This window comes from Marmota flaviventris, chromosome 4 (assembly GCF_047511675.1).
Source record: "Marmota flaviventris isolate mMarFla1 chromosome 4, mMarFla1.hap1, whole genome shotgun sequence".
In the NCBI taxonomy this organism is placed as follows: domain Eukaryota; kingdom Metazoa; phylum Chordata; class Mammalia; order Rodentia; family Sciuridae; genus Marmota; species Marmota flaviventris.
Genome location: NC_092501.1, coordinates 14,792,041 through 14,809,126, shown reverse-complemented (window position 1 = coordinate 14,809,126; position 17,086 = coordinate 14,792,041). Strand labels below are relative to the sequence as shown.

Genomic DNA, 17,086 nt, shown 5'->3' with positions numbered 1-17,086 from the left:
TCACAAAATGGCTGCCCTGCCTGACGCAGCTGTCATTAAACCGCTTGATTTTTTTCAATGACCTCACTACTTTCCAGCTATTCTTAAGGGAGTGAGCTTATGTGATTTTTCCTCTGTTGCTCTTCCCTTTTCACCCTACCCTGATCCAGGTTTGGAGTTAAGAAACTCTATCCTTATTTTCTTCTCTGGTAATGAAACTTCAAGTCTCTGTAGGTATCACACTGTCTAATCAATATTAACATTTGTTCTATTAGCATTTATCTTATAGCATTTATTCTGTCACCCATCCCTGTAGTCAGATGTTCCTTCACTGACTCCTTTTTGAGCTGTGGAGAGACTGGGGCTGTGAGCTCTGTTCTACCATCTTCTCCTCCCTTCCTCTTTCAGCCATTTGAAGACATTATCCCACTTGCTTCTGAGTTGTAAGTTTTCTCTCAAGAAGCCCACTGATTGACTTGTAGGGGTTCCCTTATACATGACAATTCTCTTGTCTCTTGATGCTTTCAAGATTCTTTATTTGTCTTTAGCTTTTGACAGTTTGATTAGGATATGTCTGAGAGTATTCTTTGTATTGATCTTGCTTGAGGTCCTGTAAGTTTCATGAACCTAGATATTCATAACCCTCCTGAGATTTGGGAAGTTTTAACTTGGTATTTTCACTTCTCTTTTTGATGCTGCCATAGTTTGTATATTTGATGGTGTCCATAAGTCCCTTATGCCTTTATCATCCTTTATCAGTATTTTTCATTTTGTCCTTCTAATTTGTTAATTTCAAATTTTTCTCTCTTTGAATTCACTAATTATTTCTTCATGATCTGGTCTATTGTTGAAATTCTCTATTGTGTTTTTCACTTCTTTCATTTCATTTTTCAGTTCCAAAATTTCTGTTTGGTTCTTTTTTAAAAATAGTTTTTATTTCTTTTTTAGACTACTCATTTTATTCATGCATTATTTTTATAATTTCATTTAGGTGTTTAGCTTTTTTCTTGAATATCATTGAGCTTCTTTAAAGGTGATTTTTTGATTTCTTTTCATGATTAATATATCTTCATTTCTCTAGGTTTAATTACTGGAGCTTTATTAGTTTCTTGTTGGTATCCAAACATCTCTTCAAATCTCTATGGAGTGTTTTCTGAAGTCTGTATGTTTCTGAATAAGGCTTTCTTCTGGTGGTGCCACAACTGATTCTGGTGGGCACCCGATCACTTGGCTGTTGCTTTATCCACAGTAGGTTCCACTGTTGATGTGCTCTCATCAGGATGTCTTGTGGATGTAGCCTCTCTCCAGTCTCTGGAAGGTTAGACTCTCTCCAACATCTTGGTTTATAAGGCTGGTGCTGGTGTGAGGGTCTACTTCAGGGTCCACAGAGAGCAAGCATGTGCAGGCTGACATGGCTTCTTCTGGATTCTTTCAGGGACTCCTTATACATATCTGTGTGGGTTTTGGGCAGATAGTACAACCCCATTCACATTTGCGAGGGGCTAGAACCAAGTCACAGGTTCACAGCTGAGATTACATTCTTCAGACCTATGTCTGCTGTAATGGATGTAGGTATATGTTGGTGGGTTTATGCCCAGGTGAATGTGCTCCCAGATCATAGATGAATGGGACTAGAGCTGATTCATAGGACTGTTTCAAGATTACCAGTGGGACAGAAATCAGCAGCTTAGCCTGCAGTGGAAGGAACAGGAATGAATCCCTTTAGATACCCAGAAGGGCCAAGAGATCCCTCTGCAAGTTCCAGACTGAAACTAATAAGGGCTGGAGGCTGGGTTCAGGCCATTTTAAAATCTGCTATGGGAGAGAAGTTACAAAGCTTGTCTCCCAGTGATCTCTGGCTGGGCAGAACTATTTCCCAACTGTAGCTGAATAGAGTTAAGACCAAGATCCATGGCTGTCCTCCAGATCTGCGTTGGGACTGAGTCTGCAGTTCCTTTCATAGGCACAGATGAGAGAATCTGTCCTCATTGGTTTCTTCAACAGGTGAGATTACTCCAGGCTACAGCAGAGAAGGGACAAAGCTGAGATTCAGGGCTTCCTCAAGATCTGGTTAGGACGGATCATCAATACTACTGAAAGATGGGTGAGGGTCAACTTCAGGGTCCTAGCAATTCTGAAGAATAGAATCTTAAACCATGTGGCTATTTTTAATTTGTCTTTTCCAGAATTCTTACTGTATTTGGAATCTAATCTATAATGTATCTATACATTTCATTAAGTATAATTATGCTAGAAGAATACAAAAGAAATTAAGTTGACATGATCTCCTAACCTCAAGAAGCCATTGTTATATGAGAGCAGTGGTGTGGCAATGAAAGGGTGCAGGAATGTAAACTGACTTGAGACAAGTACTACCAGTGATGACTTTTGGGTTTCATGTTCCTAAAATGTATTCCTTATGTACAACTTGTTTGAATAACCTTTATAGTATCTTTTTTTTATCCTTACTGTCTAGTTTTGCTTATAATTTGATATTATAACTTTATATTATGGGGGAGAGAAATATCATGTGACCACATTATGTCCCTCTAGTGTATACATCTAGGCTGTAAAATCACCATCATATAAAATTTCCCAAACAAAAGGCCATTGCATGATGATTTCATAGGTGCTTATTCAGCATAAAAAGAGCCTCAAATGCTGACAACAACAGAATAATTTAAAAACTGTCATGATGTATAAATTCTAAACAATTGAATTTAAAATGCATTTGTGCTATTTTACTCTGAAGTATAGTGCCACAAGGGAGTTCTCTCAAAGTGAGCTCACATAAAAGGTATTTTAATGCATGTTTTATATCAGAAATTATTCAAGTTACTATACACTGATAATTCTTTTAAGAAACTCTGCAAGCATAAGTATTATCAAGTTTTGCCATAAAAATAAATAAAATGCATATTCAAGTTTTAAAATATTAATATGAATCTTTTATAGTGAACTTATGAATATAAGAGAGTATTAATTTGAAGCAGATTAATATTAAAAGATATCATGATGTATTCATTTATTATTTAATAAGCTACATAGTACCAAATTATCTAGGTGTCCCTTTATTTCTTCATGATAGTTTCCTTTATTCCTTGCATTTGCACATCTTGAATTTCTGTAATTCTCATATCTTGTATTCCCGTAGTTAATTCTACAACTCAAAAGGAAAATTATGCAAATTTACTTAAATAATACTTAGGAAGAAAAAACCCAAACATTTGCGTAGAACTATCTCCTACTTAAAAAAAAATTCTTAGAAACGTTCATATGTATACAAACCTTATTTTAATATGTATATGTGGGAGTATGCATATTTACATTTTATTAATCATCTCTTTTCAAAGGTAATAATCATAAGCAATTAGCAAGCTTAGTGTTCCCTAGTATTTTATATTATATTCCCTAGTAAAAATATAAAATTATCAAAACCAATTATTTAAAAAATTTGAGATAATTCATATACCATAAAATCACTGTTTTAAAGTTTAAATTGAATGATTTTTAATGTATCCACAGAATTATGCATAGTCATAATTTCATTTTAAAATATTTTTAATTATCCACCCCCAAAAAGCCAAACTGAAATTATGGAACATGTAATCTTTTGTAACTGTCTTTTTTCATATAGTAAAATGTTTTAAAGGTTCATTCATATACTAGCATATACCATCTCTTTATTCACTTTTCCATTGCCAAATAATAGTTAGTTATTAGGATACCACCATATTGTATTTTTCCATTTATCAGTTAATGGGCATTTGGGCTGTTTCTCCCTTTGGCTATTATGAATAACATTGCTGTGAACATTCATGTTAAATTTTAGTATGGAAATACATTTTTTATATCTCTTGAGTATGTATCTAAAAGTAGGTCTGCTGGGTCATATGTTATTTCTATATTTAATATTTTTATTAATTGCCAAACTCTTTATAGGAGCAGCTGTACCAGATTATATTTCAGATAACAATTCACATGAGTTCCAGTTTCTTCACATTCACACGGTTATTCTTCTCAGCCTTTTTAAAATTGTAATCATCCTAGGAAGTGTTAAGTGGTATCTAATGGGGAGTTTTGATTTGCTTTTCTCTAATGTACAATATGTTGACTTATCTTTTTCTGAGCTTGTCTATTCAGATTCTTGTTGGATTTTTAAGATGAGCAATTCATCTTCTTATTATTGAATTGAAATTTTCTTTATATTCTAGATAAAATAAGACAAGATTTACAAATATTCCCTCCTTATCTATTGTCTTTTTACTTTATTGATGGTGTCCCCTACAGCGCAAAATTTATTAATATTGATGAAGTTCAATTTTTTCTTTTTCTTTCTTATATGTGTGTTTTATATGTGTGTTTGTTCTGTAAAAACTATTATCTAAATCAGTGTCACAAAGATTTATTTGTATGTTTTCCTTTTTAAGGACTTTATAATTTTATAATTTAGCACCTGTTTTTAGGACTCTTAGTCATTTTGAGTGGATTTTTGTGTGTGGTGTGAAGTAGAAATTCAATTCTATTCTTCTGCACATCCTTATCTATTTTTTCCCGGCATCATACATTTAATTGTTTTTTTTTTGGGGGGATTCTCAATTCTATCCCATTGATATGCATTTTGTATTTATGCCTGTATTATATGTATGTGTGCATATCTGTGTGTGTACATGAGCATGCACGTGCATGTGCGTTTTGCAATACTGGGAATTCAAATCAGGGCCTTGTACATGCTAGGCAAGTGCACAACCACTAAGACCTTTTTCAAATTTTATTTTGAGACATGGACTTGCTAAGTTGCCAAGGCTGGCCTTATAGGGCTCCTCCTCAGCCTCCTGAGTAGCTGGATAAAATTAATTGCATGTGTGTATCAGTGTGCCCAACTCATATATGTTTATTATTATAACTTTGAAGTAATATTTGAAATTAAGACTAATGCTTGAAATTAAGATGTCTGAGTCCTCCAACTTGATTCCTCTTTTAAATATTGTTTTGGCTATATGAAGCTCCTTGTAATTATATATGAATTTTAGCACTAACTTGTCAATTTCTGAAAAGAGTTCTCATTAAGTTTCTGGTAGGGATTACATTGTATCTGTAGATCAAATTTGTCAATACTTTTACCAATATTAATTCTTCCTACATGAAAAGAAGATATCTCAATTTTTTTATATTGTCTTCTTCCAACAGTATTTTAGTTTTCAGGATACATGTTTTGCACTTCTTTCCTTCAATTATGTCTTAAAAGTTTGGGCTGGGGATGTAGCTTAGTTAGTAGAGTGCTTGCCTTGCATGCACAAGGCCCTGGGTTCAATTCCTAGTACCACACACACACACAAAAATAATCAATTGATTTAATTTTTTGTAGCACTGGGGCTCTATGCATGCTAGGCAAATCCTCATTGCTGAGTCCAATGATTTTATTTTTGTTGATGCTATTTTAAATGGAATTGTCTTCTTAATTTTATTTTCATATTGTTAGTTCATAGCATCTAGAAATACTAGGTTTTTGTATACTGATTTTATGACCTATAACCTTGCCTTATTTAGTTTATTAGTTATAACTTTTTTATATTGATTTTTTTGGATTTATAAGATCATTTCATCTGTGAATAGTGATGGCTTTACTTCTTCCTTTCAAATTTGGCTAACTTTTGTTTCTGTTTTTATCTTGACTAGAATATTCAGTACAATGATAAAAATAAGTAGGAAAAGCAGACACCTCTATCTTGTTCCTGATACTAGGAAGAGAATGCAATCTTTCATTATCAAGCATGATGTTACCTGTGGGTTTTATTAAAAAATGTCCTTTATCTGGTACAGGAAATTCCCTCTATTTCTAATTTTTGAAGCATTTTTAAATAAATAAATTTTAAATTGCATAAGAACGGATAAATTACTGACACACAAAGTAAAAACATCGAGTGAAGAAGCTAGAAACAAATATTCTAACTTTGTGATTCTCTTCATGCAAAACTTTATAACAAATATAATCTTTACTGAAGATCATCAAACTATAGCCCACAAGCCAAATATAGTTTGCATTATGATTTTGTGTAGCCTGTAAGCTTAAATTTTAAAAATTTTAAATGGCTAAAAAAACATGAAATTTCATAAAGTGAAAATTATACAAAATTTAAATTTCTATTTCTATAAAAGAAGTTTTATTGGAACATAGCTTTATTTGTTGTTTAAATCTTACACATTTTTTCATGTACTTGTTGATTGATTGTATGTCCTCCTCTGAGAAGTGTCTGTTCAGGTCTTTGGCCCATTTGTTGATTGGGTTATTTGTTTTCTTATTGTTTAATTTTTTGAGTTCTTTGTATACTCTGGATATTAGGGCTCTATCTGAAGTGTGAGGAGTAAAAATTTGTTCCCATGATGTAGGCTCCCTATTTACCTCTTTTATTGTTTCTCTTGCTGAGAGAAAACTTTTCAGTTTAAGTAAGTCCCATTTGTTGATTTTTGTTATCAACTTTTGTGCTATGGGTGTCCTATTAAGGAATTTGGAGCCCGACCCTACAATATGTAGATCGGAGCCAACTTTTTCTTCTATCAGATGCAGAGTCTCTGATTTGATATCTAGCTCCTTGATCCACTTTGAGTTAACTTTTGTGCATGGCGAGAGGAGGGGATTCAGTTTCATTTTGTTGCATATGGATTCTAGTAGTCAGAGAAATGCAAATCAAAACCACCCTAAGATACCATCTCACTCCAGTAAGATTGGCAGCCACTATGAAGTCAAACAACAACAAGTGCTGGAGAGGATGTGGGGAAAAGGGTACTCTTGTACATTGCTGGTGGGACTGCAAACTGGTGCGGCCAATCTGGAAAGCAGTATGGAGATTCCTGGGAAAGCTGGGAATGGAACCACCATTTGACCCAGCTATTGCCCTTCTTGGACTTTTCCCTGAAGACCTTAAAAGAGCGTACTACAGGGATACTGCTACATCGATGTTCATAGCAGCACAATTCACAATTGCTAGACTGTGGAACCAACCCAGATGCCCTTCAATAGATGAATGGATAAAAAAAAAAAAATGTGGCATTTATACACCATGGAGTATTACGCAGCACTAAAAAATGACAAAATCATAGAATTTGCAGGGAAATGGATGGCACTAGAGCAGATTATGCTTAGTGAATCTAGCCAATCCCTAAAAAACAAATACCAAATGTCTTCATTGATATAATGAGAGCAACTAAGAACAGAGCAGGGAGGAAGAGCAGGAAGAAAAGATTAACATTAAACAGATGAGGTGGGATGGAAAGGGAGAGAAAAGGGAAATTGCATGGTAATGGAGGGAGACCCTCATTGTTATACAAAATTACATATAAGAGGTTGTGAGGGGAATGGGAAAATAAACAAGGAGAGATATGAATTACAGTGGATGGGGTAGAGAGAGAAGATGGGAGGGGAGGGAGGGGGGATGGTAGAGGATAGGAAAGGTAGCAGAATACAACAGTTACTAATAGGGCATTGTGTAAAAATGTGGATGTGTAACCGATGTGATTCTGCAATCTGTATTTGGGGTAAAATTGGGAATTCATAACCAACTTGAATCTAATGTATGAAATATGATATGTCAAGAGCTTTATAATGTTTTTAACAACCAATAAAAAAAAATTAAAAAAAAAATAAGTGACACTTAAAAAAAAAAAAATCTTACACATGACTACTTTCGAACCACATGTGCCCCACAAAGCTTAGAATGTTGATTATGGCCTTAAAGAGTAAAATTTTCAATGCTTTATATCTGGTTTTCAGCTAAAGTGAGGGGTAAATAGGGAAGCCACAGGGAAGGGGCATAAGAAAACCTTCGGGAACAATGGAAATGTGTATCTTGATTGCGGTTAGGGTTACTTGTGTGTAAAAAATTTGTTAAATTTTGTTTTACTGCACTTTAAACTACATGCATTTACTGTGTATAAATGCAAAGCAGATCTAACAACATTTAAAAGCATGTGTTCTTTCACTGAGTTTCATCCCCAGCTTTTAATTTTTTTTTTTTAATTTTTGTAGGGGAGAGGAGAAAATTGTGTAGTCTTATGTGGGATGGATAGCTGTCATTTGTGGCTGATCCTTCCTCAAATATGTGACAGGAATAGGTATCTCTTGAGGCTCTTCAGAGCTTGGCTTGTCCACGTACAGTTCTCATGATGACAGTGATACATGCTTTCTTCTTGCACTCACAGCTTTCTCCTCAGCTTTTTCTGCTGGAGACTGCTAATGCTCCCAGGCAGTCTTGGAATTTTCAGCAGTCCCAGTTTGGCTAGAGGAAGAACATACATTATTTTTCTTGATCTCAGCTAGACTGCTAATAACTTCCTCAAGATAGCCCTTCCCATCTGTCCTGCCACTTCAGTTAACAGCCATAGCTACTCCTACCCAATTAATTCAGATTCCCCTCCAATATGCCACTGGATTCTAGGGGATAACTTCAAGCTCTTCAAAGAACTCATGTGAAGTCCCTCATTAGGCTTTATAAGAGGACAGGTAGCCACTTTCTTGGGAGGTCTATCCCATTTATAACTCTGAAATGACTTTTTCTAATTCTTAGCAAATCTTCCTTTCTTGAGTTCATGTTTTTGTGATCATGTCAAGGTATATCTTGGTGTTATATCATAATTAAAAAGAATACAAGAAAGAAGAACACACACACTCACACACACACACCAGGTTGATAAACTCTAACTATTGTTTTAGTCTCCTCCTTGGAAAATATTCAAATTGGTCTTGTACTTAACTGTGGTTTGGTATGCAAGATTCATTGTGTTTTGGAGAATTGGTCAAAATACTGATATGATTATCTGATTTTTTTTGCAGTTGCTAACCATTAGCATACACATTGGAGTTCTATTGATATTTAAGAAAAAAATAACAAAAAGTTGAATATTGGAAAAATTTGAATCAGCAGCTCATTTTCACATGTTTGTCTAGTCCGTATTATTTTGTTTTTATCAATTGATTGGTTTAGGTAGTTAATGGTGTACAAGTTTCCAATAAGGGTTTTTGAAAGGGCTATTGACATGATCAGCTTTGTCTCTTTAGAATATATCATTTGGAGTATAAATGGTAACTTAGAAAAACTGAAGATAGGGCTGGGGTTGTGACTCAGTGGCAGAGCACTTTCCTAGCAAGTGTGAGGCACTGGGTCCAATCCTTAGCACCACATATAAATAAATAAAATAAAGGTTTACTGACAACTAAAAAATATTTAAAAAACTGAAGATAGTTCTGATATATGGTTGTGTTTGTGCCAGTAAGAGATAGTGGATGGCAATACCTGAATGGTGTCTGTCAGAATGAAAAGGAGGGGTCATATGCAAGAGAGATGGTGTGTGTAGAAATTAGAGTCTACAACTGATTGGCAAAATACAATGTGAGGTTTGTGAATAATCAGATTACTGCTCAATTGAGTTCATATGCAAATTGATCATGAGCAACCATTATGCAATGCAATATTTCATTTAATATGCTGAAATAATTACACTGGAAATGATCTCAGAAGCTTTGAAGAATGATTTTAGGGCAAAAAAAGCATACCTATTTATAAAATATGTGGCTATATTTTGTTATTGTTTAGAGTAGTAAAAATAGTAGAAGTAATAGCAGCATTTATCAAGAGCTGGATATGTCAATTATTTTAAAATATTATCTCATTTAAATCTCATGTCAATCCTGAGAACTAAGTACTATTATTTTCCTTTTGTAGTTGAAGAAACTAAGCCTAGAAAGGTTAAGTAAATTTTCTAAGGTCACATTGGGATTGTAGAATACATTCTGAAGTTAAGCTGTTTATTCTGAAGTTTTTGCTATAATTCTTGAAACTCATTTCATTAAGTAGATGTACCAAATCAAAAATGGAAAGTGGCCTAGAGTTAGAGAAATACTTGGATCCATAGTAGATCCAAGATACCACCAAAGATTTTTGAAGAGTTTTACAGAATTTTTAAATAAGCAGAATTAGATCCTTATAGATAAAAATAACTTATATGGCAGTCTTGTTTATGGGATGGCATGAGAAAACAACCTTATATAAAAATCAGGTAATAATAATAACGTCCCTGAAATATCATTGCATGTTTGTGTTGTAGAATACTCAGTATCATTTTGGTTTTGATTTACAGCCTGTACATGCAGTGGCCATGCAAATATTTGTCATCTGCACACAGGAAAATGTTTCTGCACGACTAAAGGAATAAAAGGTGATCAGTGCCAATTGTAAGTACAGATGATTTCTTAGAACTTATATGGATTGAATTTGTGTTATAGAATACGTTTATGTCACATATATTTGAAAAAATCATATTTCAACTGTAACAAATATATGATTATAGGAAAACAATAAAGAAATCTTCAAAATTATTAATACACAAAAAGTTATATTTAAAGAATGTGTTAACCCCAGAAAATATTTTATTTTTATTTAAAGCAAATATATTGTTGCTCTAGAATTATCATAAATGTTTCAAGTAGGATGATTATGTCTTTGATTAGCCACTCAAGGATCAGGGGTTTTCTAATTTAGAGCAGGTGAACACAATCACTTCTTTCTTTCTTTCTTTTTTTTTTTTTTTTTTGCCTTCTCCATAGTGTTTGAAGTTAAAAGTGAGGTCAATGCATTTTAGCTCTTAGGGCAGTTCCTACTAAGGAAGGCAGTTTTGTTTTAAATCAGTGGATCTAAATCAGTCATATGCTCTAAGTCAGAAGGATGCCTCCACTATTTTGCAACACTAAAACCTGATTGTCATAAACAGAGCCAACTTTATGGGTGTGTGGTCTGTGAATCTGCATAGTCCTGTGCTTAGACATCGCACTTGGTTTAATGTTCTGCCATCACCATCTTTAAATTCTTAAGAAATGTTTATCAAGAACCCTACATTTACATTCTTTATTGTCCTCCCCCATTCTCTCAAATTATGTATCAGGTTTTGGTCATAAACAACGTTGTTTCTCTTGACCAAATTCTGTATTGGTTGGATATAGTATGCAGCAATGAAAATAATTTCTGTATACCATATGAGCAGTACTGTAGTCACAGTACTATATATTGATAAATATATGAGTTTCTACCATAATAATAAATACAATTTTTACTGAAATTTTACATGCATTATATAACCATATAACCATCCATAATAGTATTCCTTTCTTAATGTGGTGTATTAGTAACATTTTTGTTTTTAGATTAAAAAAAAAACAACCAGTATTTTAATTCATTAGCTTATAATCTTATATAATGGAGAGTTACATTGGTTTACGTATATATGAAGTTTAGAAAATATGTATTTCTGAATGACAATAGTACATTTTTATAAAGAGGAGATAAATGGAATATCAGTGATGGGGGATGAATGACTCAGAGCTAGTTCAGCATGTTTATTATATAGTTTTCATGAAAAGGCTATTTGAGGGAAAGTTTCGGCAAAGCAGGCAATCTGAAGGATGCAGGACCGGTGAGACATTAGGGTCACTTGTTATGCTCAGAATTCTCTATCCCTGGGATAGAGCTCAAGGTCCTGACTGATACAGCTCTAGGCCTTTGCAGGGAGCCTCCTCAGGCCAGCATCACCATAGCAACTGGGCCATCCTGATCTGCACCTTGGCGCAAACACAGCCAAGAGGCAGTCAGAGACCATGGTTTAAGTCACTGCTGTCCACAAATTATTCCAATGTGCTGTAGTATCATAATTATTGAGAATCTTAAGTGTGGTCACTTGGGATAATAACACATAGTTTGAAAAAGCACTAGTGTTTATGTAGTAGCTTTAACACTTGAAAAGTATGAGGGTTACTAATCATAAAGGCTGTAAACTTGGCTGGCTTTTGTTAGCTGCTGAAAAGCCTTAAAGAAAGAGATTTTCATTAACTAAGGGCATGCTGTGAATATCAGCAGGTCTTCAATGATAGCATTTAAAGATTTTCATCTTCTGCAGCCAGAGGGCAGAATTTGTTGCTAATCATGCCCAGAATTTAATCATAAATTAAACTAAAGCCTCAGTCATGACAGATTTTTTATGCCAAAGTCTGCCTGAAAAGAAGAATAGGACTTTGAGACCTTTAACGGGGATGCTCCTGAGTATGACTTCAAAACTTGGAATCTTCAGCTTCTTATGAAAAATACTAGTTGGAAGAAGAGTCTTTGACTTTTGCTAGAATAGAGCAACTTCCCGTTCTCTGTATACAATGCAAAGTTTTACATGAAGGTTATGTTTCATAAGATGTTTGTCCTCTTCCAGAGCATCCTCTGCCCCTACTGTGGAATTTTTAAATAATAAAGGTTTGTTCAATTCATGACTCTGGAGACTTGGAGGTCCAAGGTTGAAGGGACACATAATGTGAGGACCTTCTTGTTTGTGGGGACTCTCTGCAGAGTTTCAGGATGGCACAGGGCATAACATGGTCAAAGTGGAAGGAACATACAAGAGACAGATCCAAACTGGTTTTTGTAACAGACTCACTCTTGAGATAATACATTAACCTATTGATCTGTTAATCCACAAATGGATTAATCCATTCATGAGGGCAGAGCCTTTATGACCTAATCATCTCTTAAGGGTCCCATTTCTTAATACTTCACAATGGAGATTAAATCTCACCATGAATTTTGGTAGGAACATTCAAACCATCAGACCCATTAAATAACTATATTTTCTGAAAGGTCTTTCAGGTATTTTCTTCATTAGGACAATGGGGAGTGAGTGCAATAGTAAGGGGACTCCATAGTCTTTGAAACTCCGCTGTGGCTATTCTCTTTACTAATGTATAGTAGAATATGTTGCCCTAGTGTCAAAGGATATGTCAGGATTTCAGAAGAGTAGAGACTAGGTGATAGTATTTAACTCTTAAATATAGGTATAATTACCTTGATAGATGGCCACCAGAAGGTCTTGGTTGGCAGGGATTTATGGTAATGACTAAGAGTTCTAAAGGATGAGGAAAATGTCTAGCAAATTAGATTATTATTTAGTTTTATCACCAGGAAAAAGTCCAAACTACTAGCCAGTAAGTAGAACATTGATATCAGCTGCCCTAGTGGAAAACTAAGACCTTCACTCTGTGGATCTGACCTGGACCTTGATTTCTAGAGCCCATCAATTAAAGTGGAAGCTGGGTTCCTCTGAGGAAGTGCCTATACCAACTCAGCAATACATATGATGAATATTACCCTACTTTAATCTTCAGTGGGACTGGAAGCTGTTTGGCCGAAAAACTGGCAATTGGAAAGGGAAATACACATTTATTTTCAAGGGCTGATGGATAAGACATTTGAATTGTTACTGTTCTTCAAAATAACATTAATTCATTCAATTAAATATCTGTTTAAGTGAGTTGCATTGGTGTGCACCTATGGTCCCAGTTATTAAAGAGACTGAGGCAGGAGGATTGTTTGAGTCCAAGAGTTTAGGGCTATCCTGGGCAACATAGCAAGATTCTGTCTCTTTAAAAAAGTTGTTCAGTTGGGCTGGTGATGTGGCTCAAGTGGTAGTGCATGCGCAGGGCACTGGGTTCGATCCTCAGCACCTCATAAAAGTAAAATAAAGATGTTGTGTCCATCAAAAAAACTAAAAAAATCCTTTTATTTTGGCGGGGTGGGGGGGAGATGCAGTACACAGTCATTATTGGTAGTTACCCTATGGTGTAGTGGCATGCCAGAACTTCTTACTCCTCTCTAGGTTCCGCTTAATTCCTATTAATAAAACTTTCCCTATTCCTCCCTGCTACTTTCCCAGTCTCTTGTAATTACCATTATATTTTCAATTTCTGTGAGATCAAATTTTATTTATATATCATGTATGAGCGAGATTGTATGGTACTCATCATTCTGTACCTTGCTTATTTCACTTATAGTGATCTCCACTTATATCCATTTGTTGCAAATGATAGCATTTTATAATTTTTAGTTGCTGAAGACTATTTCATTGTGTATATATACCAAATTTTTCTTTATCTATTAATTTGGTTACATAGGTTGTTATCAGTTCTTGGCTATTGTGAATAGTGCTGCAAGGAATGTGGGATGTGTCTTCATCATGCTGATGTGTCTTTGACCTACTGATTTCATTTCATTGGGTGTATAGTCAGTAGTGGGATTGCTGAATCATATGGTAGTTGTATTTTTAATTTTTTGAGGCAATTGTATACTGTTTTCCACTGTCACTCTACTATTTACATTTCCACAAACAGTGTGCAAGGGTTCCCTTTATTCCACATTCCTATTCAGGACTTGTTATCTTTAGTGTTTTTGATAACAGGTATTCCTACTGGAGTGCAGTGATATCTTAATGTGGTTTTCATCTGTATTTCCCTGATGATTAATGATGTTGAGTATTTTTTCAAATTTGTGTTGGCCATTTGTCTGTTAAGGTCTATTGCCTATTTTTAACTGAGTTATTTGTTTTTTTTGCTATTGAGTTTTTAGTTCCTTAAATTTTTTGAATATCAACCCTTTATCAGATGTGTAGTTTGCAAATATTTTCTCTCATTCTGTAGGTTGTGATTTCACACTGTTGATTGTTTCCTTTGCTCCTTCAAATCTTTTGCATTTGATGTTATACCATTTTTTATTTTTGCTTCTGTTTTCTGTGTTTTGGAGGTCTTTTCCAAAAAGTCTTTGTCTATGCCAATCTCCTGAAGGGTTTTCTCTTTTCCTTCTAGTAGTTTCAGGGCTTACATTTAAATCTATAGTTAATTTTGAATTACTTTTTTTAACTTGTGGAAGGTAGGGGTCTAGTTTCATTCTTCTGCCTTGGACACCCAATTTTTATTTAACGTATTTTTAATTACCACAAAATATCTAATTTACACCAGAGTTATTTTGTTCAAACAAAACATTAATTTATTAGATTAGTAGATCTCATTGGAAATGGACCAGCAGTTTCTAGAACTTTCTGGATTTTCACAATTATTTATCTTAAAATTTATGGAGTGCTATTTGCATTTAAAGGATGTCTAGTCCTAGCCTCTTGTTACAGTGGGAGCTTATGGAGACCAGGGGATAAATGGATAAATGAGTAATAGTTCAAAACTTTTTCAGTGAGCCCAGTGGGTCTAGACATCCACTCTGTAGTCATTTTCCCTTTCCCTGAGTATGAAATGGATATATGTAGCATCTGGCAGATATTTCATATTGGCTTCCTGACCTGTGGAGAAAGAGCCATTAAGGTAAAAAGGTCAAGAGGAGGAAGGACCTGGAACTACTTCTGTTCACTGTGGACCTACTCAGATAGTAAATCAGAATGAGAAATCTCATGCTGACACAAATAAACTGTTGAAATGGATAAAAAAGGGATATTCTCAGAAGTGAGCTGAATCTTATTTTTAAGTGCAGTTGCCAAAATAATTCCCTAGTTTCAGATATGGACATGATTGTGATGAAAGTTCCTGGAAAATATATCTTCTGTCCTGGAATCCTACTACATGTTAAGACATACCTTTACTTTCTAGTACTTAAAGATCTTGAAGACTATTAATTTCTAAAAGATAGGGATTAGATTGGGAAAGATAATGACAAAAGCCAATCAACTTATGTTATAGACTTCTGGGAACATTGTCAGAGTCCCCTACTGACTAACAATTGGTAACTTCAAATAAATAATTTTAATAAATAATATGTGGTTCTTAGTCTTTTTAAAAAAGTCTCAATTTTTTGGATACATTAGATACTCAAAAATGTATATAGTGCATACTATGAACAACACATTATTTGTGATGGAATTTTTTGAAAAGATGAATATTTCTTGGTTAAATTCTTGAATTTATTTCTTAAATAAAATTATATGTTATAGATTTTATGTATATCATAGTTGTATTCTTAGAAAATTCAGTGTATATTATAAACATGCAAAACTACTTTGTGTTTACATGGAAAATGGCTTAAATAATAAATCATAAAGGTTTTTGGTTTATTTTTGCCTACTTAAACACCTATCATGATATCATGGAGAATTTGTGTCGCTTACTTTGATTTGTTTGATCACTGTGTGCATTTAGGATGTCTACCACTCTTCATCTCTTTTTCAGTCCTTTCGGTAAAATTTATTAGAATTCCACCATTATGGAGCTAATTGTTACCCATACATTTATGTCTGTTGAGAACCAGTGACCTAATCAATGAGTATGTCCTCTACCTACTAAAAACCTTTTATTATGTCATTGTTTTTATATGAGAACTTAGAGGATTTTGTTAATTTCTGGTAAAAATATATTCATGGTATAGTTAGCTATTTTCTTGGTAGATTTGTCAAAATTGATGGTTTGATCCAGAACCATTTACTTTTTATCCACAGTAAACTGAATATAAGCTTTAAAAAGCCATCTGGAATTATAAAAATGATTCCCTAACATATATGGCAATATTGCTTAGCAGGTTTTTAATTGAATAACTTAATTTATGATTGACTCCTCTTTTGTCTTCCTCATTCCTTTCCTTTTTTACTGATGTCATACTTCTTAGCTACTTATGTTAGGCTTAAGACATTGGTTTTCAAAATCAGTGTGCAGAAGAATATTCTGGAATATGATGACTGAAACCATGGGACCACAGTCCTGTTTTACTGACAAATACTCTAAGTGATTGTGAAATGATAATCCTTGATGCACTTGGAGAAATATTGCCATAGGAGATTCTTCCTGAGCTTTTTTTCTGAGTTACATTTAGTCCAGCAGTGTCTAAGATTATTACGTGTATTTTTCTACTGTGTTGTATCAAATATGTTTTGGGTGGAAGAATAAGGAGGGCAGATAGAAGATGATGCCAATGTCCTTTTCATTTTAGAAAGGTAAACCTTGTATCTTCTTTTCTGGAAATTTTTTGGCACTTAGCAGGAACTTCTTATGTGTAAAAAAGAATACATCTCAGGACTTTTATTTTTCCTAATTACTCCTATCATTTTTAAAACCTTCTATACTGGGAATAGTGGGAAAGGAAATTCTTTTATTTCTGTGCCTTAATATATATTAATTTTTTTATATAAGAATACAGAGGAAGAATCATTTGCTATATGTCCTGCCTTTTTCTATTACACATAATTTGCACATAGATTGTCAGTTTTATAAGCACAATTGGATAAGCATCTGGTGAAGACAGTCTTCATATAG

At 34.1% G+C, this 17,086-nt stretch overlaps 1 protein-coding gene across 1 annotated transcript in view; it reads left to right on the top strand.

Moving 5' to 3' along the window:
- Atrnl1 (attractin like 1) overlaps positions 1-17,086 on the top strand; it is a 716,444-nt gene that overhangs the window by 211,265 nt on the left and 488,093 nt on the right. Inside the window, exon 20 of the mRNA XM_027930106.2 lies at positions 10,114-10,207. Within this exon, the coding sequence (XP_027785907.2) occupies positions 10,114-10,207 (94 nt within the window). The remainder of the gene's footprint in view (positions 1-10,113; positions 10,208-17,086) is intronic.